The sequence below is a fragment of the Micromys minutus genome, assembly GCF_963924665.1.
Source record: "Micromys minutus genome assembly, chromosome: 31".
Lineage (NCBI taxonomy): Eukaryota > Metazoa > Chordata > Mammalia > Rodentia > Muridae > Micromys > Micromys minutus.
Genome location: NC_137966.1, coordinates 10,717,845 through 10,745,166, shown reverse-complemented (window position 1 = coordinate 10,745,166; position 27,322 = coordinate 10,717,845). Strand labels below are relative to the sequence as shown.

At 45.5% G+C, this 27,322-nt stretch overlaps 2 protein-coding genes across 2 annotated transcripts in view; one reads left to right on the top strand and one right to left on the bottom strand.

Moving 5' to 3' along the window:
• DOCK2 (dedicator of cytokinesis 2) overlaps positions 1–27,322 on the bottom strand; it is a 400,191-nt gene that overhangs the window by 166,848 nt on the left and 206,021 nt on the right. The window lies entirely within an intron of this gene.
• On the top strand, positions 7,478–25,647 carry INSYN2B (inhibitory synaptic factor family member 2B; the record flags this gene model as incomplete). The annotated part of the gene is made up of 3 exons (XM_080942112.1): positions 7,478–8,823; positions 9,827–9,901; positions 25,461–25,647. 3 exons carry the CDS (start codon positions 7,478–7,480, stop codon positions 25,645–25,647), a joined length of 1,608 nt encoding a protein of 535 aa, XP_080798238.1.

Genomic DNA, 27,322 nt, shown 5'->3' with positions numbered 1-27,322 from the left:
TTTTGGGGCAATGGAGTTTTATATAGACCCAAAATATGCATGTCTGTCTTTGAGAAGGCTTATTGAGAAAGTTTCTAATCTGGGCAATCACCAGACTGGAAACATTAAAATGAAATGTAGACCATAGCATTAACTCTTTGATTTTTAGGTATATGTACAGTGACACCTGCTAACAGATTTGACCAAGCAATTAAAGGAACACAAATGGAAGGGAACACGTGCTGAATGCAAGGACCTGGAGGCCAGTGATCAATAATGACTGTGAAGTGCCTTCCAAAGACTCAGAACTGTGTCTCAGACTTCCGGGACTGCATTAGAGCACATCTTTCTTCCTGCTAGGAAAAGACCAACATATAAAAATAGATAGTGTTTTACCAACTAAAGGAGACTTGAGGTCTTAAGGCTGATAACAAGTTCAAATCCCATCCCTGAGACTTAGGATACATCATCTGATCTCTAAATCAGAAACAATGCTTACCAGCTTCCGAGTGGGGATTACATGAGAGCTGAAAATACTTTGCTCTAAAACATGGCGTGGGAGATATTCTAAAACATGGTGAGGGAGACTGCTGACTCTAAGTACAGGAAGGGAAGGGGGAGGGCAAACATGCCAGCAAATAACAACGTCTGAAAGGAAAAATGGTAGAATGAAGAACGTCCTGATCAAAATTCGCCAGTGGCTTCATAGTATCTAAACTGGAGAGAGGCAACCCATGGCTGCAGGCCCCAATCCACTACCTGCTTTGTGAATGAATATGTAGTAGATAAAACCACAGACATTGTCTATAAATCGTCCATCACTTTTTTCTCCGCCCCCCAACAGACATAGGTGGCTTAGACAGAACTCTGGGGAGAAAAGTGAAGGTGTCTAGTATCTGGTCCTAAGCCCAAAGTTTAAATCCCAATTAACAAAGAAAAATGTCCTGAGAGTTAAAGAGGCGTGAAACGAGCCAGATCTTGCCTCCCAGTCAGCCACAGTTCGGCATCACGTTTGGTACTGCTTTTCGAGAGTCCGTTCCATCCCTCTGTGGTATTACAGGATCTCATGTCCTGCTGCAGTAGGGATATGGGCTTCTTCTTCTTCAGAGTCTGCATCATGACCATGAAAGTGCCCACCCCTAACAGTCTAACCTCTAACTTCAACTTTGACCAAGTTCAATCTGAGTCCTATACTGGGTAAGTACCGTATACTAAAAGGACAGGTGTCCCTTCATTCATCCCAGATAATATGTCACTGAGCGGGAAAGAAAACTAAGATCGAATTTACTCTTGATTAAAGAAGCATGCAAATGCGATGCTAGACATGGAACTTTTGTAAAACGGATGCTGTAGTGATACAGCTGCTTTGACGATGAAACCAGACGTCAAGGAGAGCTTGAGCAACACAGCAAGATCTGACCTCTTAAATTTTCGAAATTTGCCTTATGGCACAGAAGGCAAGGCAAGTTAGTTAGTCTGCTCTGTGCCAATCTAGGGATAGATTCGGGGTAGACTGTCGGGACATCTTGTTCTCGGGGAGCCTCTAGTCTAGTTGAATAGGCAGAGTGTGTAAAGAATAACACTACAGGGAAGCAAGGACATGCTAAAGCGTGTGAAGCATGGGGGGTGACAAGGTGACAGGAGAAGTTCCTGGGTGCAGCACCGTAAGATGGTCCCTCCTGTCAGTGCAGAAGGACCACTTACTTAACTTCTCATGTCTATGTGCGCTCTATCTAATGAGCTAGTGTTGACCTTGGGTTTGCAGCTCACAGAGGTGGCCTCGGTGGCCATGTCTGTCAGATAGGTGGTCACCGACTGACTCTCTGACGACCTTTGATATGGGTGAAAGGCATAGTGGGAGTGTAAACAGTCCATTTCTGTTCAGTAAGTCAATAATCAAGGGGAAGCTAGAAATTATTGCAAAGATCAGCTATGACTCCCAGCCTGCAGGCATGCGGTAAACTGCTGGGTCTCTCTGGGGAGCGATTCTGGACTTTAGTCAGGTTATTAATTGAACCCTAATCACCGAGGGAACTCCCCACCAATTAGTGGAGCCAAGGGCCCATGTGACTTAAGTCCTCTAGAAGACTGCATCTTTCAGCCAGGCGAATGCCCCAGGACAAAGGGCCCAGAGGGAGCTGGGGACACAAGAGTCAGAACACATATACATGTCTCGTAGGAAGAGAAGACTGTTTCCTAAACTTCCCAGACCCCATTTGGAACACAGAATTTTCACATTAGCCTAATGACTCAGATATTCAGTTTCAAGTTCTTGGCCTTTACCTCCACTGGAGTATAGGACAGAAAAATTTAAATCTCCGTAATTCAAAATAAAAATCAAAGCTTAAAAAAAGAAAGCCAAGTGTGGGTCTGAAGAGATGGCTCAGCTTTTAAGAGCACTTGATGTTCTTGCAGGGGACTCAAGTTTGGTTGCCAGCCCCAGGTTTGGCTTGCTCACAACTGCCTGTAACTCCAGCTCTTATGGGATCTGATGCTCTTCTGGATTTTTCACACAATGCACTCACACATGGACCCTTCTACATATGCGTAATTAAATATAAATTGTTAAAGAACCATTTAAAGTATCAATTTAAAATAACTTCCATCCAAGAATAAGATACAGCATTCTTCTCCTTTATTAGCAATGACTAAAAAAAAAAAATACAGTTATTATGAACTGTCCAAGAGTAAGGGCAGAGGTGTAGGTGAAAGAGTTTCCTGTACACAAGATTAAGGGTGTAAATGCACAACACTAGAAACTGACAACTTCAACAGTGTTAAATATAGTTACTTTCAACTACTAATTCTTCTATGAATTTATTCCAAGATAATTGGACAAATGTGCCAAGATTCATACAGAAGACATGTTCCTTGTGGCATTGTTAATACCAAGTACTTAGGAATATCTAAATATCATGGAATGGACATTATTTAGAGAGATCAGGGTACTACACAACATAGCCCTGTCCCTAGACAGAAGGACAGCAGAAATCTGGGAGGCACAATGTGACACTGTCTCTTGTCCATCCTTGTACCCAAACAGCATACGCACCGCACCGTAAGACAAAACAACAGACCCAGCCCTAGGGGTGCTACTCAGTGGCTCTGAGTGGTGAGGTACCTAGTGATATGACTTCTTTCTTTTAAAAAATGCCTATTATATGCATTTTTATAATAAGCCCATAATATAGCTTTCCAGGGGAAAGAGCCATGCTGAAATTGGAACAGTGGTGGGCTTTAAGGAGATGGTTAAGTTTAAACACTGCTGCAGGTTTTGTGTGGAGTTATTTAAGGCCTGGAGAAAGGAGCAAGGCCCGGTACTTAGGAATCTGTGTTCCAGAGTCAGTCCTTAAGCTGAAGGGGCAGCTCTGTCACTTTTCGGGTAACCAATCTGGGACACAGTCCTAACCCTTTTTTTTTCAATGTCCCCACTTATAAAATGAGGAGGCAATATGAGCTGCCCCTAAGGGTATCATGCAGGCTCAGAGAGTAATTGGAAAACGTTCGTCCCAATGTCTGGCATATAATCGGTGGTCACTAGATGCTAGAGCTCACAACATCCAGCCCCAGCTTGGGTGAGGTACTTTTCTTAAAGCTGAAGTCCTAATGAAAAATAAAGGATCCTCAGACAATGTGGTATATAGAAGCAGGCACAGCTTGGGATGTGTAAGCTAAAAGGTTTAAGGTGAAGAATCCAAGATGTGTGGGTTCAGGTGTGTAATGGTCTTATCAGTTGCTTGCCCTTTACAAGATGAGAATCGCATCACCGAAGGTCATGCCAGGGACTTAGTACCAAACGCACACACAGCAACTTAGCTACACTTAGCAAGTTTTCGACATGCATTTGTTACTACAAACGCTCAATCATCCAATGACTATGAGACAAGCTGCAAGTCTCCTGTGTTCGTGTAGGCTTGGAAACTGGACCTTGAAAGTCTATGCAAAGTCTGCAAATCATGGAATTGACTTTAAAGGTGTTGGTTGGTGTGCCATACAGAACAATGAGGGGACCACCCTGGGGAGTCACACGGCAGTGCCATGGTCAGAAACCCGCCTGATTTTTAGACCAGTGAGCCAGGTGCTGGTGATGTTTCAAAACGTCTCCCTCTTTATTAAAGCCACCTCTACTGTTCTGGGGAAGTTGAAGGGGATGGCTTACCCATGGGTGGGATCCAGAGTCCTGTGGATATGACTGGCTGCAAGTCACAGTCTCTCTCCCTGCAAACACACACAGTTACACAGCCCCTCACATCTACACACACACACACACACACACACACACACACACACACACAAAGACATGGTAGCAGGCAGATAATACCAGCAACAGGAAGAACACTTCCTGTTCCTGCTGATCACTTCCTGTCTGCTTGGTTGTGAGCTTAGCTACTGGCCAGTGTTATCTTATGAACTTATCATGGGAGCCACTCCTGGCTGTCAGACCATTTTACAGATAACAATGAAAAGAGGAAGTCCTTTGGTGAGTAAGAAATAGGGTCTGAGATACACTTAAAATGGGAAGATGGTTAATTTCAAAAGCTTCGTGGCAATATCGCAAATGGGCATTAATCCTTCTTGGGACCAGCCACACATATGCTGATACCCAGAATCAGGGGACAAGTGAACTCTCTCAAGGCAGTAAGTGCAGGGGAAGCCAAGATGGCCATGGTTATCATCTAGCAATTCCTGACAGAGCAGAAGACCAAGAGAAAAGGTGTAGGAGGAGGAATTCAAGCATCAGGAATTGCGTGTGTTGCCAACAGTCCCAACTTCAGGAGAAAAGAACTATTGTTAGTGAAGCCCAGAGTTTGGGTCTGCTCAGTAAGATGGGGTACCACACAGATTACTCCTAGATCCCCGAGTGTTAGGAAGGGAGATGCATTTGTTACTTTCTCTCAAGATCTCTAGGTAGACCCAGGCATGGTATAAACATACGTTACTCTACTTCGCTCTGGTTTTCTTCTGACAAGGCTAGGTGAGGACAGTCCCCTACATCTTTCATACCTGGTGTGATTTTTCCAAACCACTGCCAGCATTTGTCCACACACCAGGCAGATACCAGGAGAACAGAACCGAAGCTTCCTGACTCGAAATTACACATACTCGGATTTAAATAATATCTCCTTGACCTTTGGTAAGCCTTGGGTTTTCTCATCAGTTGGGATGATACCTTGTCTGTCAGTTGTAGAGATTAAATGAGATGATTCTATACTAGGAAGACAGTGGGGGCTGTATTAAAGAGCCAAAGTTGGAGCTACACAATTGAGGGTCTGATCCTGGCTCTACCACTAGCTGTTTATCTTCAGACGTGTTGCTGAACCTTTCTGGGCCTCAGTGTCCTCAGCTGTAAAATGGGAGGAACAGAGCCCATGGATGTAGGGCCAAGCGAATGAGTTCAGACTTACAAAGTGCCTGGCACTGCATCTGTCACATCAGTGGCTACTCTGTAAATGGGAGTCGTTATGATTAATGTGTAAAAAGCCCTCGGCATGGTAAAAATAAGTATTCAATAAATGGTGGCCGTTATTCTTGCAAGGAACATGCTCCTCGGAGAATTTCCTGCACATTTATCTCCTTGAAAGCAATAGAGATGAAGATGTTTGAGGAAAAAGCCTCTCCTTAAGTAAATGTCAGTCATAGCTGGGAGAAGCCACAGGTTCTCTTGTCCCTGCAGGGTACCCAGGACCTCTACCTGCCCTGCCTGTGCCACGGCTCTCTTCTGCTTCCTGCGGACCTGCCCCACGCACAGGCACCCGCCCTTTTAGCACATGTTCATTAAGCACCCACAGGGAGGCCAAAGGAGGGCTGGAAACCCAGGCACAGAAGGCAAAAGCTCCGTCGGCATCTCTCTAGTTACGGGGTAATGAGCAACGCACATTAACTAAGTGTGTACACAAACGATTTCTTAACAACTGCTGGACTTGGATCCTAAAGGACGAGATGGTAGGGATCTCTTATGATGTCATTAAACAGCCAGAGCCACTTTCCCTCAGCCCACCTTGCCGGCAGTCATTACTATATTGCCTATTAAAATTCTGCTTTAATTTCAAGAAGCCTGTACAGATAGAATCAGGCAAAGCAATTTTGTTTTTTGAGACAGTCTTGTTTTTGCTAGTGTCTGGGCGGTGTATGCCAACTTTCTCTTCCTTTTTATTGTTGAGTAGTGTTTCGCATGTTGGATGTCACATCGTTTGTGGAACCTGCCATCTGTGGAAGGACTGTATCTGTCTCTCCAGGGTTGTTAAAAAAAAAAAAAAAAGCTGCAGTGAACACTTGACAAACACTGTCGTGGAAATCTCACACAGGAGTCTTGATGTGTCCTAGCATTGGGGATGTAGTTAAGTTCTCCTCATGGCTCCTGAAAGAAGTGCTCTTTAAGGTGGGTGCTCACGGATGGAGTTGGCTGGGCGGTGGCTGAAGGGAAAGGAATTGGTTTAGGTACACAGGCATGTTCTCTGGAGGCCCCGCACCCCAACTCACTGTTGGGACTGAGAGATTGCAATGAGAGCAGACTGAATCCTCAACACCCGCCCACGAGGGAGACTCAGATAAGAGGTTAGGCCTTGGTGACGGTGGTTTCTCCCTTTTCAGGAACTTCCTCACTGCTCTTAAAGGCTGTCTGGTCTCCAACACTGTCCTCACCAACGCAGTGACCATGGCTCTCAGCTGAACATGTTCCAAACAAAGGCTGCAGCTGCCGCTCACCCCCGTACGTGGATTTCAGCTGAGGCTGCAACACAGAGCGCTTAGCCCTCTGAGTCTCTCTGATGCCTCAATTCTGCTCTGGCCATCCCTTTCTGGCTTTTGTGAGGCTATTTAAGGGGTTAAGTGTCCCTCGCTGAAGCAGACAAGTGGCATGAAAGAAAATAATAGCCCCAATGGAGAAATTTCTGATTGATGTAAGTGGACAAGTTCCCTTAGGAGCATCATGTACTGTCAAAGCAGGAGAGGCCCAGGTCAGCTCGTACTCTGCCCATTCACGCGCTATGGCAAGAAGATGCGTTTAAGGTTCCTGTAGCCTTATGCTGGGATTCAATGCCCTGGGGAAAGCAGCCATATGGTCTAGACATAGCAGGTTCCTTTTGGAGATCACACATTCCGAGTGTGGCACTAGCCACCAAATGGTACATGTGTTGTCTTTTTGCTCAAGACAGGGTACTTCTAGGAGCAGAAGTGCTCCTTGGAATCCACTGACACAAAAGCCCGTCGGTTCTCTTGGTAGGTCAGCTGTTTCATAATTCGCCTAACTCACTGACAATTTGTTCAGTGGTTATGACGACAGAGGCATAATATTTCAACTGCAGGGGAAGCAGTCCAGACAGCTCCTAAGTAGACCAGTCAGGCTGGGAATGGCCGGCAGGGCTTCCTGTATTAAGAGGAGAGGACCACTACATTCTGTTTGGCCATCTTCCTTGTCTCCATCGTTAGATGCTGCTCTAAAGACCTAAGGGAGATGTACCCAGGACAAGAGTGTAGTTCTTCTTCCTAGTGAGGCTCCATGGCCCAGCAAAGCATGAAAGTGAGGCCCGTGCTCCTAAAGCGAAGCAGCCTTGAGTCTGTGGAGCTTGTGAAACAACCACACCACCGCAGGAGCAAATCGCAGCAAGTGAGATTCAAGGAAGATGGGAATGTTAAGAATCCAACTGGCATGACCGAGGTCAACACCCAGACTCCCGAAGACCCAGGCGTAGTGGGGAAGACGCAAGCATCTCGGCACCATCATCCGGCCACCTACTCACTGTCTTTCCCCAGGTCCCACAAGGCAGGAGGTTTCCGCAGCATCTCTATCCAGACCTCCCCTAGTCTCAGGAAGCATTTCCCAGTTTTCAAAAGGAAGAAACTCACGACGAGCAAGTCCCTGGTGGAAATGCCAACAGCATCCCCAAGTGCCATCCAGGTCAACGGCAACCTATCTGAACAAGATATCGTGTCCTCTGACCTTGCCTTCCTGAGGCTGGCTCAGCATCTCGAGGATGGGCCTCGAAGGCTCAAAATGCCCCACCCGTTTCTCCCTAGGATGCCCAAGGTGCAGAGCAATGGACCTGTCGGCTTCTGCTTAGAATCTGGGACTTGGATGTCCTCAGACAAAGCAACAGCTGCCATTCAAGTTCCAGATGATATTTGTCACAGTCCAACCTGGGAAGCTAGAGAGTCTGCTCTCAGCCCGGAAAGCTCAGCTGAAGAAAGCAACCCCATACCTGCTTTGATATCCATGTGTTCAGGGGATGGGCAAAGAGCGATGACATCAGATCTTGACAGAGTCCCCCCCTGCTCAAATACCAACAGCAGTGCCAACAACATCCAGGGCACAGAGAAACTCACACCCGAATTGCTTTTGCCCAAAGCCAACCCTGATGACAAAGACCTTGGCCTTCTGTCATCTAAGTCAAAGAAGATGTGTGTTCCCTCACCACCACGGACTCACAGCTCCCCCGAGCCAGGCTCCCACGCCCAGCCAGCCCACCCAGGAATAGCTTCTGATTGCCTGGCATCAAGTGACAATAACCAGGACCCGGAGTCACTCAGAAGTAGCAGCACATTCAAGTCTGTCCCTGTGTGCTGGGAACATGTGGCAAAAACCCCCCTCCAGTCAGACACCCCAGAGCTTCAGACTGGTCTTGGAAGTGAGCGCCTCCCTTCCTCAATTCCAAGGCAGGAGAACAGAGCTCAGAGCAGCAGGGAGGTAGGTAGGAGTAATCACAGTCACCTGGCGCAGGGAGAGCTCTGTGACCTCCAAGGCCGGCTGCAATCAGTAGAGGAATCGCTGCACTCAAACCAAGAGAAAATTAAAGTCCTATTGAATGTGATTCAAGATCTGGAGAAAGCTCGAGCTCTCTCTGAAGGGTAAGGTGAATTTCTTTATGTTTAAAAACCACTGAGCCAAGTCATTTTCTGGGAAGGGACAGGATGAGAAAGCAACATCTTCACAAAAGAAAAAAAAAAGTTCTTGTTCTGTTGTTTCCCTAGAGAGTAAGGAATGCTCTCCAGGCCCCACACCCCACCCTATCCACTATGTATAGATTTTGTTAATCCTCAGTCTTGGCAGCTTCTGACAGACTCCCATGGCTAATCCACTATTGTTTTGGGGGTTTTTAACAGGTTGAGGAAAGGGACTAAGGAACTCTAGGATTAAAAAAAAAATGGTGCTTATAAAGATTGGGGTCTAATTCGTAACTAATGGGGGGATGGCAGCAGGTGAGAAGTTCCTGCCATCTGAGCAAACTCACACATTTCCTGAGCAAACTCGCACATTTCCCGAGCAAGCTCACACATTTCCCTTGCTAACGTTTCTTGTGTGTCTTGCCAGGAAAGACTTGAGGGGCCTGCTTAGCAAGGCTTCCTCTCCGCTGAGCGATCAGTTACCTGAAAATGCAGTTCTGAGAGAAGTCACAGCATACTGTCCGGAGTGGTGGGCTCCGTCCTAGTATTTGTTAAGGATAAACAACGGTCGGAGCTCATCAAACAAGGTTGGAATGAAAGTAATTGGCTGGCAGTGGCTACTAGGAAATCAGCCTAGACCGCCTTAGGAGAGAGACTGATGACAAAGAACCTCCAAGCATAGGGGTCAGGTGTCTCCATATTAATCTGCCACTGACTTGCAAAAGTCCCTTTTAGTGCTACAAGCAGGAAAAACGCATGACATTTGAAATTCATCCAACATATACCAAGTACCCCAGGAATGGGAGGTTCCACTGTCATAATCTCAGCCATTGTTTTGCCTGTATCTTCAATTATCTTGGGGGCACCGTGAATGCTGAGCTGTGGGGACAGTGGCAGGTTGGTAGAATGTGTGTGTGTCACACGTGGCTTTTGCCTATGCATTTACCCTGATCATGTTCTCTTATAGGCGGAACTTTTATCGGACTGGCCAAGATCTCAACAACTGCAGCACCTGCCAGAACACAGCATGCATCATATACAGGTACCAGTCCAAACAGCGACCTGTTCTGTAGAGCGCGATGCCTCCGGTCCACAGAACACACTAGCAAACTGTCTCAAGGCTAGACTGCTGGGGAAGGCAGAGACAAGCACCTGAGCCTTAAAACATAAGGTGTTTGTGCAATGTTTTTATTTGGTTCCAAGGGAGGGACTGTTTCGTTTCTTATCCATATGGTCTAGGAGCAAATCTGTTGATGCAACAGGGAACCCTGAGAGCAAGCAGGAGCCATCACCTCTGCATGAACATCTGCATCTCACCTCAGTTACTTGGCAAGAGGTGGGTACAGAAGTTCAGGAAGCTTAGAGGTTTGCCTAGCTCATGTAGAACGTCTTGAGAGCAGAAGGGGGCCAGAGTCGGGACTCATATCCAGATCTTCCTAATCCTATTTACCCCGCATCTCTCAGCCTCTTCTCATCACCGAATCGCCTATAATCACATGCATTATGTATAAGTAACTATGGGCACTTTGTGTGCACTGCTAAATACACCATTTCTTCCCAGTACAAGACAAGGTTTCAGTAAAGACAATTATTAGACCTGTGCTTAAATATCCAAATATGGTTGTTCATCTGGCCTCAGTTTCCTTGTATAGGGAATGGGGACAATGACTTCTATTCAGACTGGCCAGGAAAACAACGGTCACAATGTCCACGCATGCCTGTGGAGACTGCAAACTTCTGCACACACACACACTTTGGCTCACTGCTGTTATTACTAGAAAGATCGGTGTCCCTTCAACAGAAGCCCCCCTTTAGGCACAGTGGAAATACAGTCAGAGTGTTCATTTTTGTTGATGATGTCTAATTTTGTATGACAAAGGATTATAGTATTTTTTCTTTTTTTCCTGTATAACATTTCTCTTTGGAGAGAAAGCTAGGGCTTGAACAAACCACTGCTCCACAGGGCTGCCTGTGTTCTCTTGGACTTTCCCTCTTGGGATCTCAAGGTGTACCTGGATACCAGTCAGTAGGCAGGGCCCTGAGCGTGTTCTCTGTGACCTGTTGGCTTCCTAAATGGGAGACCACACACCTACAACTAGCAGGAGACTCCAGACTACTTACAAAGGACCCCCAAAGCTAAAAGCACACCTTTACATCTCAAAGCAAAAGTCCCCCCCCACCTTCCCCAAAAAGAGGACTCTCGAGAAAGGCCTTCAGCACTGGGAAGTGAAACAGGACGTCTCTTCCGTTACTGTTCTTAAATTTTAATCTCCTGTCTTAAGCAAATTCCCACATCACTGAGGGAACAAAAAATTATTCCATGTCTAGATGAAAGCGGGATTAAAAAAAAATCTATTCATCAGAAGCAGGAGGACTCGATTTGGACGAACATACACATTTTAGACAGTCTTCCTTTGAGTATACAAGTTGTGTACTGTCTATTAATTTCATTATTTTTTAAAATTTGGCTTCTGTTAGTAAAAAGGACATGCAGTTATTTTCCAGTCTACTATGAATTTCATGACCTTCCCCTGAGCAAGTCATTTCTGGCTTCTGAGTTTCCTTATTGGAGCAATGAGACGCTTTAATTAGATGGTCCCAATGGTGCCTTATAGTTCTGACATTATGTTGTTCTAAGCTGAATTAACAGTGACAATATTTGGTTAAACTGCGACCTTGCAGAGTCTGAGAATCTGAGAACGTTTGTGGTTTTTCTAACCCTTACTTCAAGCATCCCAAGCAAGCATTCCAACAGCAGTTACAACCCACCTGCAAGGCAGACCTCTATGTCCCCTCCCATGTCACGCAGCAAACATTGTTTGTATCTGTCCCTCACAGCATGCAACCCTTGTTGTCATTCAAAGCCAGACTGTCCTCTCAGACACAACCTGTATCCTTGCTTCTAAACCACTGCAAAGGGACGGGCAATTAATTTGATAAAGGCAGAAAGATCAGAACAGCATCCTGTCATGGCAACAGTGAGATGAGAGTTGTCATTTAAGGGGAAAAAAAATGTTTTTGTCAGATGACTTCAAACTTGTGCTGTGTCCTGGAAAGTCAGATCTTAGAAGCTAATGAGCAAGTGATGTGAAACGCTCGTCTGCAGGCTGTGGTCTCTCTCCCCGATGACGGATGAGTCCAGCGCCCGTCACTGTTCATAAAGCACATGGTACATGATGAATTGCCCAGTAGCTTTTCTTCCCTGGAGAGGCTGCTAAGTTAGCAACACATAAGGTTTGCTAAGTGGTGTTTCCCACGGGCCTCACCTCATCAGCTGTGGGCTACACATGCTTCCAGCTTCTGTCAAAACACTGAGGTCACTGGTCTAAGCAGCTCCTTTCCTCTGACACCCCCCCCCAAAGCTCCTTGGCTCCCTCCTCTTGCCAGGAATCTCTTAGATAAATCATCAAGGAGACTCTGAGGCCCCAGTAACCCAGGAATGGGTCTTCAGAGCTTCCAGAGATATGATATGCCAAGGCTCCGAGTTTGGGGACTTTTGGTGATAGTGTGGCTGTTGTCTTGGTTTTGCTTTTCGTGAATTTTTGTTTCTTTTACTGTTTGGTTGTGTGGGTTTTTTTTTTTTTTTTCAGTTTTTTTTTTTTTTTTTGTTTGTTTTGTTTTGTTTTTGCAAGGGCAGGGGCAGGGGCTGTTGTTTTGCAGGACTGGAGATTAGATATAGGGATTTACGGTACCAGGCAATCACAGGACCACCGAGCTATGTCCCCAGCTCTGTGTGGTTTGTTTGTTTCTAACTAAACTCCCAGGGGAGGGCTGGGAATCGGCTATACCCCAGCTTAAGCTGCTTCTATAGCCTGTTCAGGTTTCGTACACTTCTGTTAGCTTTAATCCCGGGTCAATTTACCCACAGGGTTGCATGAATGCTACTGGTGATACCCAAGAATAAATAACACAGAATTACTTAGTGAGAAACGTGTTCTCTTTTCAATTTCATTTCGATCCCTCTGATTACCTAGAAGGGAAAAAACTGTGCTCCTTGCCACAGAATCTTTCAACCCTTCCCAGTGCATGCTTATACCGTTTCATTGCAAAGAGGGAACAGATCATAGCCATGGGCAAGCAACAGTATCTAGCCAGATTGTAGTAATCTTAAGCATTTCTGATGAAGCTTTTAACTTGTAAAACTAATCCTCTTAAATATTCATGAGGAATGGTACAGGTCCCCCTCTCTAAAATTATCGTGCTTGGTTTGTATACTTGTTTAAAATTTAAAAGTAGGCTGATTTTGAGCAGAAAAAGGTTAAGTAAAAATTGTGAAGTGGGTGTGGGAGAATCTGATAAAAACCACAAGAGTATCAAGGTCCAGCAGGACAGGACTGTTTTCCCAGCACTTGGTAGAGGCAGGGAGATTGCTACAAGTTCAAGGCCAGTGTGTGTGTGTGTGTGTGTGTGTGTGTGTGTGTGTGTCCAGAGAGAAGGCAAATCTTTTAGCATTTAGAAAACAGTTCAGTCCCTCTTGTCATCTGGGAGACAGATCCCTCCTCCTCCCTTTACCCCGTCCCTCATTCTTTCTTCACCCTGTCCCTCCTCCTCTCTTCACCCTGTTCCTGCTCCTCCAGCCATATCATCTGCACACTCACTATAAAAATCGTCAGCTGAGCCTCTTTGGAGGACTTTGGTTACATGGCTCATGCATTTATATTTTTTCTGGATATAGTTCCCAGGGGCAGGGCCAGGAATCTACTTGATTTAAGCTGTAAAATGCCTCTAACATTTTGAGAAAAACTAATAGGACTTTTTTTTTTCTTTTTTGTCCCAGAGATGGAATAAGACTATCTCCCATAGTCTCTTCCTGTCCATTTAGTGTTACTCGTAGACTTTAATACTGTGTCACACTTCCTCTTTCTTATGTAGATCTATGTATGTCACACACACACACACACACACACACACACACACACACACACACACAGAGAGAGAGAGAGAGAGAGAGAGAGAGAGAGAGAGAGAGAGAAATACACAGAGAGAAACACAGAGAGAAAAAACACATACACACAGTGAAAAACACACAGAGAGAGAGAGAGAGAGAGAGATAAAGAGAGAGAAAACATACACAGAGAAACACATAGACAAACACAGAGAGAGAGAGAGATGGGGGGGAACACATACAAAAAAACAGAGAAAGAGAGAGAGACACATACACAGAGAAACACACATACAGAGAGAAAGAGAAAAGCACAAACACACAGAGAAAAGCACAAACAGACACATGCACACACACAGGAACATATAGACAGAGAAACACACAGAGAAAGAGAGAAAGAGAGAGAGAGAGAGAGAGAGAGAGAGAGAGAGAGAGAGAGAGAGAGAGAAACAGAAACACATACAGAAGAAACACATCATACACACAGAGAGAAACACATAGATAAAGAAACACAAACACACACACACACACACACACACACACACACACACACACACAATTTTCAACTAAGCAGGGCCATTTATCAGTTTTGTTTCTGAACAGACACAAATAACTTACAGAGAGAAGAAAGTTTCCTGAGCTCATGGCCCTAAAGCTTCCTCCCAAACTTGGGCAACCCGGCTGCTTCCAGCTTCAAGCATGTCAGCATATCCCATTGAAAACCCAAGGTGATTCGACCTACTTACCTCACAAACAGGGATGCAAAGAGGGACTGGGAACTCCAGTTCATCGCTGTCTTCAAGTATGACCTCCCAATGACATAAGGACCTCCCTGGAAGCCCCACATAATAAAGATCCACAGTAGCCCCTAATACCATCACCTTGAAACCAAGCTTCTAACACACAAACGTTCCTGAGACACAAATCACCACCACAAGGATATCCCAAGTTGATGTACTCTTCCTTTCCCTTAGAAAAGTAGCAACCTCCCTACACTGTCTTACTCCACACCATTAGCTGCGTGGGGAGTCTATAAAGACACCGTAGTCCCCTCAGCACCCACCCTCGTTCTTTACAACAGACGTACATTTAGGTTTGCATTCTCCCTGTCAAGTCTAGCTGCTGCCTGTCAATCCCCCTGCTGTAGCTAAGTATCCATCTTGCCCGAGTGTCACCTCAGTGTTGGTTTGTTCTTTGTCCAGCAGATTTTTTTTTGTCCTGTCCTGAATACCCCTCCATGTACTCTGCCAAATTATACCTGAAACTAGAACCCGGCCATCTTTACTCCCATGTTTAACAGTCTTGTCCCGGTTCCTCTTTCCTTTAGCTGACTTTTCAAGGCGCTTTGGACACGAGGTTTAAGCCTTTCCCCTACAGTGTCCCCAGTTCCCCACCAGCCACAGAGCTGCATGCTCAAGCCTGGGTCCCTCTGCAAGGGTCACCACACATTTCCAGAGTGGCTCTTGCATTATGATCCTTTATCAACATTTGCTTTTATCTTGCCAGGAAATCCAGTTCTTCCTAAGATGACACACACACACACACACACACACACAAAAAAAAAAAAAAAAAAAAAAAAAAAAGGCCTCAAAGGCACATATATCCCTCTGTCATACTACTAATCCTAATGTATCACAGGCCAGTGCATAGTACACAACCGGTGCTTAATTGATGCTTACAAAAGAAGAGTGTGACTTTATTGATGAGAACTGAGAGGTAAAAGTAGTGAAGGGTTTAAGACAGCTGTATGGATCACCCCAGAATAAAGTAATTGATGCCATGTGGGTACAACCCCACTTTAGATGGGGGCTTGGGAGCCTGTAACAATCAAATGTTCCCATTGGGAATGAAGGACTTCTGTGTAACAGGTCCTTTGAGCTGCACCAAATACAAACTAGACGCAGTGCGTGGATCGTCAACTTCAAATACTTGGGACATTATATACTTTTGATGAGATGGAAGCTAATCAAATCTTCCTCAGATGACTCAGACAGCTGCTGCCCTTTTGCAGGACATTGAGATCCTGTTCTTCGTGGCAGTCTGGCATTACCATTCAGGACTTTTGTGCCAGCTCTGGAGGGGAGGGCAGACGTGATTAGAGAGAGCCACAAAACTCCCCTAGGCCAAAGTACCCTTGCTCCGACATCTGGGTACTCTTAATGCTCGCTGAAGCATTAGAGCTGCAGGCTCTCCTGGATGATGGGCAGATGCCTCAGATATCCACACAGTAATTCCTGGACCCTGAGAGGAGGCAGTCTTATCTGGGAGAAGGGACGTTTTAATTGTGACTAAGTTCAGGTCTTGAGATTTGGCCTGAGTGTCATGCACAAGTCATCCGGAGGATAAAGAGAGATGTGTGCAGCCCCCTAAACTGGTAGATTTTTTTTTGTAGGTAGGAGCAGGTAGGCAATGTGTCTCCTCACAAAGCTTCTAGTTGGAGTGCCAAGTCCGCACCTCCACCTGGAGCGATGGAGATCTATGTTCCTCCAGAACAGGAAGAGTGGATACCGTGACTGTTTTCTTTCAAGCCATGAAATTCCTTGTCATAGATCAGTGGCAATAGAAACCAAGCCTTTCACATTAGACCTGTAATCATATAGAAAGTCTCATCGAAGGTCAGTCTGTTTGACTTTCTTTGATCACTTTGAGAACTTTAGTAGCTGAGGACCAATCTACTGAGAAGAAAGTTAAGGGGAAGAAATAAAGAAGCGCTACCAGTAAGTAAGCCACGGCCCACTGTGTATCTAATGTGTACAGGGTGAAATGCTTGCCCCCGCTGCACTGGATTTTCATAATACATAAGATGCATTAAAGTGTCCCCATTCTACCGATGGGAAAACTGGGGAAGAAGCTGGCATTTGTACAATACTCAACTGAAGCAATCAAGGCTGCAAAAAAGAAAGATGCTTACTACACGATCACCTTGATACCCGTCACTAAATAGGAGTCACAGCACTGTTTCTCATTTCCAGCAAGCCAGATCCAGACACACTGCTCTCAGAGACCAACCCCCTTTGACAACTATTAGAGTTATGTCACTGCTGAGTTCTATTCTGGCAACAACATTGTGAAGCTCTGCACTGAATATGCACTGAAGGGGTGTGGGGTTCTCAGAACATGACCATGGCCCATCTGCTTTGGAAGCTCAGTGTTCTTTGTGACATGGGCTCATTCCCCACTGTGTCTGAGGGAGCTATAGCAATGTCTTTGGAAAAGCTTAAGGACCTCTGAATAAGGCAGAATTAGGGGACCTTAAAAAGAAGGGATGATTGATTTCTTAGATTTGGGGATTGCTTATCCATGAATTGAATTGCTTCACTCATAAAATAGCCCAGAAAAGCTAGGACTTCTTCGTAATACATCCTCGGAAGGCTGTTCTGCCTTGGCTTTGACTTGAGAATTAGATGTTCACAGATAGAACTCCTCTCATTTGGTTAGATGCTCTGAGAAAGAAGGCAGAGGGGAAGGAAGGAGAGAGTCTTGGAATGAGAGTATCTTCCGATGCCTCTGGGGCTTTCCCGTGCATTACACATTACATAGGGGAATCACATGAAGTTTTTCCTCTTAGATGAGGAACCAGTTGGCAATCGAGGCTGACATTTTTCTTGTAATTAAAGCTAAGAGCAAAGAAAGCCCAAGCCTGATCCTCGGCAAAGAGCTCAAAGGCTGATAGAATCTTAGGGAATTCACAGCAGGGACCTGGTCAGGTGGGTGTGCCAAACACTTCATAACTATTGCTCCATTACAGGGGAAGGGTGTGATTGGCCTATGCACTGAGCTGAGGATCACACAGTGCTAAGTGCCACACAGGAAGGCTTCTGTAACCTCCCTAAACCCTTCGAAATCTACAGACCACTAGATGCTTTAATTCTGTCACCTTTGATTGCTGGCGTTGCCACTGGTGAAGTCCATCTGAAGCACACATGGAACTGGGCAGATACTCAAAAGGAAGTCACCTGCAAGAGCTTCCCTTTGTCCCTGCTCATCTCTTTCCAGGGGCCTACTCCTCTTGGTTCCCATAGATGGTAACAATATAAAGAGACACCCTGGGGCACAGGTCACAGCCTCACAGCTGTGTACCCTGCAAGGGGGAAAAAATGAGGGCTTCATTTTACAGAGGAAAGAGAGCCTCAGAGAACTAGTGAGATGCCTACAGTCATGGGGTTAGCGGTGTTGGGGATACTTTCTTGAATTTCTTTCAGTGATTTAAGCTCTTTGGCCACTGGGTTCCCCATTTTGCCTGCTGCTTGAGATACTGTGTCATCAGAAATAAAGGCAATTTCTCTAGAATCTGCAGTGTGCCTCAGCCCTGTGGGCTTAGCAACCAACTCTCCTGTTAAATAATTTAGTATTTTTTTTTTCCTTTTGTCGGTAGCTCATGCTCTCCCACGTAAACAGAACTACAGCCGTCTCTGGGCAGCAATGAAGTCTGCAGGGAACAAGGTTTCTACTACACATGGCAGATCTGTCCTTCCTGGAAATCACGGGTTCATCCCTAGCCCTCATTAAATTCCAGTACACTCTGAGCCACCCTAATCTCAGTTCGATTGTGACCATGAACACAATCTAGCATCACCAGATACTGGCCACATGCATAGCTTGAGTACTCTGAGAGACAGTCATAAAGTTTGGGGTACAGGAGGTAATTTCTCAAGGGCAGACAGGTTAACATCCAAGCCATTTATTTATTTGTCCTTATGTCCTCTCTCTGTAGCTTCATCCCTTTCTTCTTCTAAGAGTGTAAGGGGAAAGGAGCAAGATTCATTGCAACAGCAATTCGTCTGCAATAAAAAAGGAAGCCTGCTTAGATGCATTAATGGCTAAAGAGGCTAAAACAAGCCATAAATATAAAGTCAAGCACATGAGTATCACAGGAGAATAACAAGAGGGGGCTGTAGGCCACAGGCCATGAGTGACAGCACTGTGACACACACCCCCCTCCTTCTTTGTCAGTTCATAGAAAAATCATTACCGCCCATTGCACAAGTCACTGTGCCAGGCATTTTGCTAAACGAACACTACATGCCAATTTCAGACTCCAGGTGGCAGGGTTATAACTCCCACTGTGCAGATGAGAAAACTGAGTCTTGGAGAAGCTGGGTTGTCCGAGATCCTAGTAAGCTAGGGATCAAACTCAGTCCCTACTTGCAGAAGGCTTTCCTGTTTCCTAGCCCCTTCTGACCTTCATCAATTAATAATTTCTGACAAGCAGTCAACCCTTCCATAGAGCTTAGAAAGCTTAGTCTCCAGCTTGGCTCTGTTTCTTTTTTTGTTTTGTTTTGTTGTTGTTGTTGTTGTTTGTTTTTGGTGTGCCCAGAGAACCATCTGTGACCCTCTGGGGACCATTAGCAGACAAATGCCCCAAAGGGTTGTGTTTGACAGTTGGAAATGGCCCTCTGTTTTGACACCCAAACCTATAACCTATAAACAATCAGTCACAGAAACAAAGTTTGGAGAACACTACCCCTTGAAGCAGTGTAGTGGTGGCGTTTGGGGACAAACATACTTACGACTGTTTTTCCAAACTGTGATTGTTTCTTAAAGTGTAGTGATTTGTCCTCCCTAGGGCAAACTGCCCTCCCTAGTCTGATTCCCACTGCTGATTGTCTGCAAAAGGAAAGCCACAGGAGGCTAATCACATGTGGCACACCCTGATTTGGTGGAGAGGGACTACAGTGTGCTCCCAGGAGAGGTAGGAAAGGAGCAGAGACGAATCTGAAGATGTTCTGTCTTCAGGGACATGTCATGGAGTCCAGCTTGCTCTTGGTGGAGGTGTAGACAGGGACTGTTCTCTACAAAGCAGTGAGAACCACTTTCTAAGAAGGAAGTGCCAAGGACCACTGGAGAGGGACATCAGTAGCCAAGACCCAGACTAAGGGTGGTTGGGTATAAACATAACTAAGTTATCCCCTAATGGTTAACATCTTTTTTTGTGTATATTGTTCATGGTCAAGGCTTCTCTGAAGTCTAGAAAGGGTATTGCCAGATGGAAAGTCAGCTAGGGTGTAGGGAGCACCCTCAGTTGGAGTCTAGTTCCACAGAAAATTGGTGGGGGCAGGAGACTTAGGTCTTTGTTTCCACTGTATCCTATATCTACACACTGTCTTCTATCCAGCTCTTTAATGGGTACATGGAACTATCTTCCTTCAATGCAGAGCTGAACTGATGCACAACCTTTAGGATTAGATTCATGGTCCAAATCCTTAGAAGAACATTTATTTCCACGGCTTTAGTTTCTTCAATTGGTAAGTGAAGATAATATTGCATATCTATGAAAATTGTAATAGGGAATGTTACCTTGAAGTAATGGCATCTAGAATATAGAGTTCAATGCATACATGATAGTCATTATTATTGTTCATTTAAATTATCACATATTCTAATCTAACAGGGTTGAGGTACTCATTGCTTCTTCTCCTTAGAATGTGACCCTTATGTGGAAATATCCTCGTGTTAGAGGTAAGAAGTAAGGGCCAGGAAGGCAGGTATTATGGGCTAGATATTTGTACCTTTTCAAATCCACATATTGAATCTTGTCATTCCATTTCATGGCAATTTGAAAATAGGAAATGATTGGATTAGAATACAACCTTCATGAATGAGATGGGTGTCCTTGTAGACACAACTCTAGAGTTTGCTGGCCCCTTCTAACGTTTTGTGTTCCAGGGAGAAGACAGCCATCTATGAACCAGGAAGCAGGCCCTCACTAAACACCAAATATGCTGATTCTTTGCTCTTGAATTTCTCAGCCCTTCAGAACAATGAGAAATGCTTATGTGTTGTTTGAGTCAACTACTGTTGATTTAGTATATGCCATATATTTACATTAATATGCTCATATTAATTTGTGAAAACCTGAATTACATACTTAGATGCAAAGTCTAGGTTTGATCATAGTACCCAGTGTGATTTTTTTTCCCTTTGTTAACTTGCTTATCAGTTAAGTGGGCTTGGCAACCTTCCCATCTTCCCAGGACACTCTGAGAACAAAACAACAATGAATTACCTGAAGTTTTGCAAAGCTAAAGATGTTATATTAAATCAGGAGCCTCCACCCAGCTTTCCCACCTTTCTGTATTTGGTTCTGTAAATCTCTGTGTTTTAGTATGGGATGTTTAATCTTAGAACGAAGCTTACTCTTCTGAACCACTGTATTTCATTTGGGCTTACTCAATTGCTGCTTACCTAGCCAAGACCACAAGAGCCTGAAGATGTTGTCTGGTCGTGCATGTATAGTTTCTCAAATATTTATTATAAGTATGTGTGTATTTCCGTGTGGGGGGTATGTGTATGTGAGAGCTGATGACTGTGGCTCCAGGAGAGGGCGCTGGATCCTCTGGAGTTGGAGTTACATAGGTGGTTGTGAGTTGTCCCATCTGGGAACTGAACTCAGGTCCTCTCTAGGGACTGTGTGAGTAATGAACTACACAGCCATCTCTTTCTTACTGTAACTTCAACCATGGTGAGCAATGGAACAGGGTTCTCTCTGCTTTCTAGAACATTTTTCTGCTTTGCATCCACTGTGGTGATGAAAGCTAGATTACTTCCCACAACTTTTGTTTGTTTTATTAATGCACGGGGGAAGCATGCTGGAACGCATCATTGGATGTCCAGGGCACTGAGGCTCCCCAGGAACCGGGCGTTCCTGACCTCATACATCCCCCCAAAGGATGACTTTCACAGATTTTGACAGATCTAGGTTATCATAGTGCTTCTCATTCTAGGTGCAACATTCTAACAACTTCTTGCCTAATAGTTATTCCTCACTGGATTCTGCCCAAACTACGTTGTCAGTCCTCAGCTCTCTTTTTAGGAGGCTACATGGAATATAGGGAACAGAGATGGTGGGCGATAGTATGGTGGTAAGGGACAGACAGACAAGAGGAAGGACAGAAGGAGGGTGCAACCAATTACTACTCAGACCCAGGACCCAGGCCTCAAAGAAGAGGTTCGTGACCAGAATTCACAAACAGATAACATTGTAAATTTATGCCTCTTTCCAAGAGGTTGATGAACATGGTCTAGGAGCTGTCATCTCTTCATGTCTACTTGGCCTTCAGATGAAAGGCAGATGAGGGTGGCAGAGCACAGTCCCTCCCCATCTGTAAGCCAGCTGCCACCAAAGCAAAATGTCCTCTTGCCTCTCTAAACTAAACAGTAGTTTGTCAAAGGGTGAATAAGAAGAAAAGTGACAATTTTCCTTTATGTTAATAAATTGCTTTGGCCGAAAAAACATTAATCAATTTCCTTCCAAAGCACACACACTTTTCAATACTCAGCTATTGGCTCGGCCTTGAAAAGAAAGTCACTTTCAATCCCCTTAAACTGTCAAGACCAGTGGGGGCAGCCACATGGGGGGGGGTGGGGCAGCTCCCTAAATCCTGGCTATTAGAATAGAATCCTGCTGTGTTTCCATAGAAACATAAGGATGTATTCTTCCCTGAATGTACACTCGGGAAGGAGTGAAGAGAGTAAGGCCGTGGGCAAGGTATACAATGTCTAGAGTGCTGGTGCTGGCAAGGAGGTGAGAGGCATTTGTCCCTAAGAGACAAGGACAAACCTCTCAATGAAGAAGAACAGAGTAGGCAGAGACCGAGTCCCACAGAGTGTGATCACACCTGTTATGGCCTTGTATTAGCATGGTTACCCCCATGTTATTATTCTAACTCCTACATAGAGCTGAATCCTAGGGATCTAAGAGAGTTACCCAAGGTCAACCAGGAGCACTCAACTCAAAAGCCTTTTTGCTCTAACCTCTGGGATAGGCAGCAATGGAAGCCTAGCAGAAGAGACAGAGTTTACCTTCTGCCTTCTGGCTCATTCCTTCATGGGCCCACCAGTTCTGGGCATATGTTAGACTCACTCAAAAACATATTTTCCAAATAGGTTTAGAGATATTTGTGAATCTTGGGAGATGCAGACAGTTCATTATTGCTAGCTTGCTTTGGATTAGGCAGTCAGAAACTCCACACAGAAGGAGAAAGAAGCAGTCAGTGGGTAAGTGGACTGAGGTCTGCAAAGAAGGGCTACGTGAGAGGTGAGAAGCATATTTGGATCACTTCCCTTGAATTCTGGGAAGCAGCTCCACAGGGATGGTGTCTAGTCTGTCTAGATATGTCATTGGAATTTAGTGCTAGATTAGGTAGGTGGATGGATGCGTGGATGGGTGGGTGGATAGATGAATGGGTGGGTGAGTAGATGAATAGATGGTAGGTGAGTGGATGGATGGGTGAGTAGTTAGGTGGGTGAATGGATGGGTGGTAGGGTGGCTGTGTGAATGAGTGACCAGGAAGGAGGGAGGCTTGGTGGATGGGTGGGAGTGTGGGTGAATAGGATATTCTATATCAGACAGCAGGCTTTCTGAGCATGAGCAAGTATTACTCATTTGCTTTGTCTCTATCGTGTACTCTATCATGAAGATAGCTTTCTGCCACAGTAGGTAAGGCAAGGCTATTAAGGAGCTAAAAGATCTGTGAATATGGCTGTTCCCTACCAACCAAGCATGCATGCCTCCAGTGAGAGAGGCTAGAAATCGGAGTTTGCAACTCACTACTTACAAACTCCTTCCTTGGTGCAATGCAGAGGTTGCCTGGCATGACTGTTCCCAGCCTCTGGATCCATCTCCTATGTTTCCTCTGGGAAGAAGGAGGTCCAAGGGATGCTGACAGATGGCTGCTTCATCACTTGAGACAAACTAGGGTGCAATACTGGGCGGCAGTGGAAGAATGGGACTCAAGGTGTGGGTTTGGAAATCTATGACAGACGAGTTAGCAAACCATGCATGGGCTTTGGCTACAAGGTCTCAAATTGCTGATGATTGGGGGTATCATTTACTAAGGACGCAAAGCCAACAGTCAAGCAATTCCAGTACTGGCTGGTCAGACTTTTAATCTATCTGCTATTCCTTTCTCAGCATCTAGCGCAGGATCTGGCCTGGACAATCCTTAATCAATCTTGGTTGAATGTCTGGGCGAACACGCAGTGCCTAATCTGTGCTGCATATTGAACATGCCCTTGCTTTCTACACTTGCCTGTGATCCCGGGAGTAGGGATCGTGGTTCTTCGGCAGGGTACCACTCTAATGCTTGAGGATAGGGGAGTGACTTGCAGCTGATGCACTCTGGAGCTTTGCTTTGAAAAATACAATCTGTGTTTTCATCCATTATGTAGGTCACCCTGCCAGGATTATGTCCCTGTAGGGAGAACCAGAGAGTAGCAGAAAGAGAAAGGATGTCCGAAAAGGAGGAAAGAGTCTGGCTGGAGGTTATTGATACTTCCTCCTGCTGGCTACATGACAGGCCACTCTGCCCTTCTGTCTCTTCCATTTCAGAATGCCCAGGACAGTGCTTCCTTTCTCACATGTGACAACTGTGATTTACCTCTACAGCAGCGCTAACTCTGATCTTAAGCTCTGGGAAGTCACATGAGCATCACGGGCAAGGGCAGGGGGCCTTGTAATGATGGTTGATTTTCAGCACTTGCTGGACATAAAAGACCTCTGGCAGTCACACCTCATCCAGAGCGACGTGGGGTCTTTCGTCTTCCTTACACAGTGTTTCATCCCCTATCCCTTGCCCCCCGGCTAAGCAAGGGGCATGCTCTGCTCTTATGGCTGTATTTCAGCCATTTTCTGCACTCCCACGTGAGCTGTGGCCTTTCTGAGAAAACACGTAACAAGCACTTAGCACCTAAAAGTGGGAAGAAAGTGGCCAGTCAAGGACACAGGTGGAGCAGATCTGTCTGTCAGGATCTGTTCTTCCTAGTCCAGTTCTCTGGGCTCAGGGGAAGCTAAGCAGAGTAAGAGCAAGAGGCCCTAATGTGTGATTACCTCCTTTCCAGGCACAAAGAGGCTGAAGGAACATCAGGCTCCTGCCTTAGGCTCAGGCTCTTTGCTGAGTCTCAATTCCCAGGGCTCCTGGGCATCTTGGTCTCATCCGGCCTCATGTTACCTCAGAAACCTTTGTGGTAATCAACATGATACGAATGAAATATACTGTATGTCAAGAACTCCAAATACACATATAAACTAGGAATAGGGAGAAGCTATTTACCAACCGAGGTTGATTTCAGTCTCTCAGTACTGCTGTAAGCCACCCTGATATGCAAAGCTCCCTAAGACATATTCCTAAGAGGTAGGTCAAAGAGAATAATGTATCAGTGGTAATAACGCTAATGCTGATAGCAATGCAGGAACAGGGGTTAGCATGTAGAAAAGGATTATAGGATGTCAGGCACCACTCTGGCCAAGTCATTTATATCTACTTATATTGATTTCATTAACCTCAGGGGACATCATTACTTCCCTTTCCCAGATAAGAAAACTAAGCTCAGTTTGATTAGGTGTGTCTTTATATCCTTCACATGTTAATGAATTAGCTTCCATGAATACTGTATAACAAAAACAGTAACAGGGAAGATCACTAATCTAGAGATGAGAGGAACACACTAGGCCCAATATTTACTCACTGACATGATCTATGCCTTGTTTGCTTGACAAAATGAGGTATCATTAATGGTATTAATTTAATTTGATGGGGAGGAATGGGAAAGCTTGGGAAATGACTCATCTCTCCCAAAGCCTCCCATGCACTTGGTTCCTAATGGCTTAGTAGGTGATCCCAAGGACGTGTTCTAGTGCGCTCTGGGTAAGGGGTGTGTGTTATTTTCACGTTAGTGTGTGTTTTTGAAGTTACCCTTTTCCCTCCTCTCTGTCTTCCAGTGTAGAGTATGATTTCCGACAACAGGAAGGCAGGTTCCATGAGGTTCTTCAGAGCCTGGAGGAGGCAGAACCAGTCGAGGAAGCACCTTCCCCACCAAAATCCCCGGCAGAAGCCCCGGCCCCCGAGAAACAGGACTTTCGGCGGAAAAGCAAGAAGGTGAAGAAGAAATGCTTCTGGTGGATATGAGAAGATTGGGGCTCCCTGCATTCCTTCCTGAGATGGGAGATCCCCTCAAGGCCTCCCTGATCCTCTGCAAAAGCGCAGGCTGAGGTCCCCTTGACCTGTGACACAGGAGTGCCTCGAAGGTGGTACACCATTGGACACCTGGTCACCAACCCTACCTGAGTGTGCGCCGCTGCTTACAGAGGATTTTGTGGACATTTGTGTGGCCACTTGTTGTTAAGTGGCTGCCACTCACAGCCAGGCTTCATCCCCATCTGCTAAGTTCAGATTTCCACCATAAGCAAATGCCCACCGCACTCCCGACTTCCCTGGAACCAAGCATTTCCTCCCTACCCCGAGATCACCAACCCCAAAGATACAGAGATAAGTCCATGTTGTGTGCTGCAGGAAGAGGAGGGTTGTAAGTGGGTATCCTAGAAAACACTACCCAATAAGCTGGCGGAGTTCTAGGATTTACTATACAAAAAGCACAACAGAGGTGAGCGGGGGCGCCTAACAGTGCCAGGTCGCCCTGAATGTATTAAGTCATCCTCTCTTTTCAACTAACCCTTAGATTTCAAATCCAGCGGCTGTCTTCTTATAAAGTATGGGGTGTGCTGGGTGTGGCAAAGTAAGGTTGCCAGTGGGTATCAGGCACTTGTGTGATCTATGTGACTGGAACTCAGGTGACTTTCATAACTGTACTCTTTCTGGAGCCACCTAATTGTCATGTGTCTCTGTATGCCCTGTGGGGGGTAACTGAGAGGGGCTTTAACCTTAGGGTCATTTACCTGTAGCATTAAGTAAGGGTCTTAAGACTCAGCAACTTGTATGTCAGTATATCTTATCAAGTGACGTTAACAAGGCTTAACTACAGCATAGCATTTTTTTTTTCCTCATCCATGCATCCTTGTGACAACGGTGTAGATAGGCCCAAATGTGTTACTCTGCAGCTACCTTTACTGGTGACCAGGCTGCTATCACCTAATCTAGGAAGAAATGGGACTGAGGATGAGGATGGAAGCTCCTTCCACACAGTTTGAGCCCCTTAAGACCTAGCTCATTCTGTTGACAGGACCGTCTTCACCCACGGATGTCCAGTCTAGCTTGCATGCCAAGCCAACTCCTAAAGCAATGCAATTAAGTGATTGCTACATGCTCGGGCTGAATAGGAGGCAAGGCGTGGGTATCTCTGCAGTGAGTTCAGTACTCTGCCAGCCTGCGACCAGGTTGTCACTGCCAGAAATGTGGGCCACACCTAAGCAAAGAAGGCATTTTGTGACCACCCCCTTGCCAAAGACCTGGTGAGTTTTTGCTGTGCACGTGGGATGTGTGTACCCCACTGCAGACTGAGAGTAACTGAGCAAGCCACCCCAACCATTCCCCCATCACAGTGCTGTGGTGCAGAAGCTATTTCAGGGAGAGTGAGGGAAATTTGGCAAGGAATCTGGGTTTGCGCTATTTAAGTCTTGCGATGTCATTTGAGATGTTCTCTCTCCGTTTCTAGTGTAATGTTTAAGCCCACAAAGTGAGACCAGAATATATAATGTCAAGCTTAGAATGAAGATAAATATACTTGTCATGCTTAAGAAACCACATTTCAATTAGAGATGTTACCACTGGCCAAAAGCCACAGATCTCTCTTTCTGTATCCACACATTCAACTCTCAGTTGTCCCCAGCCATGGAGAAAAACAGTA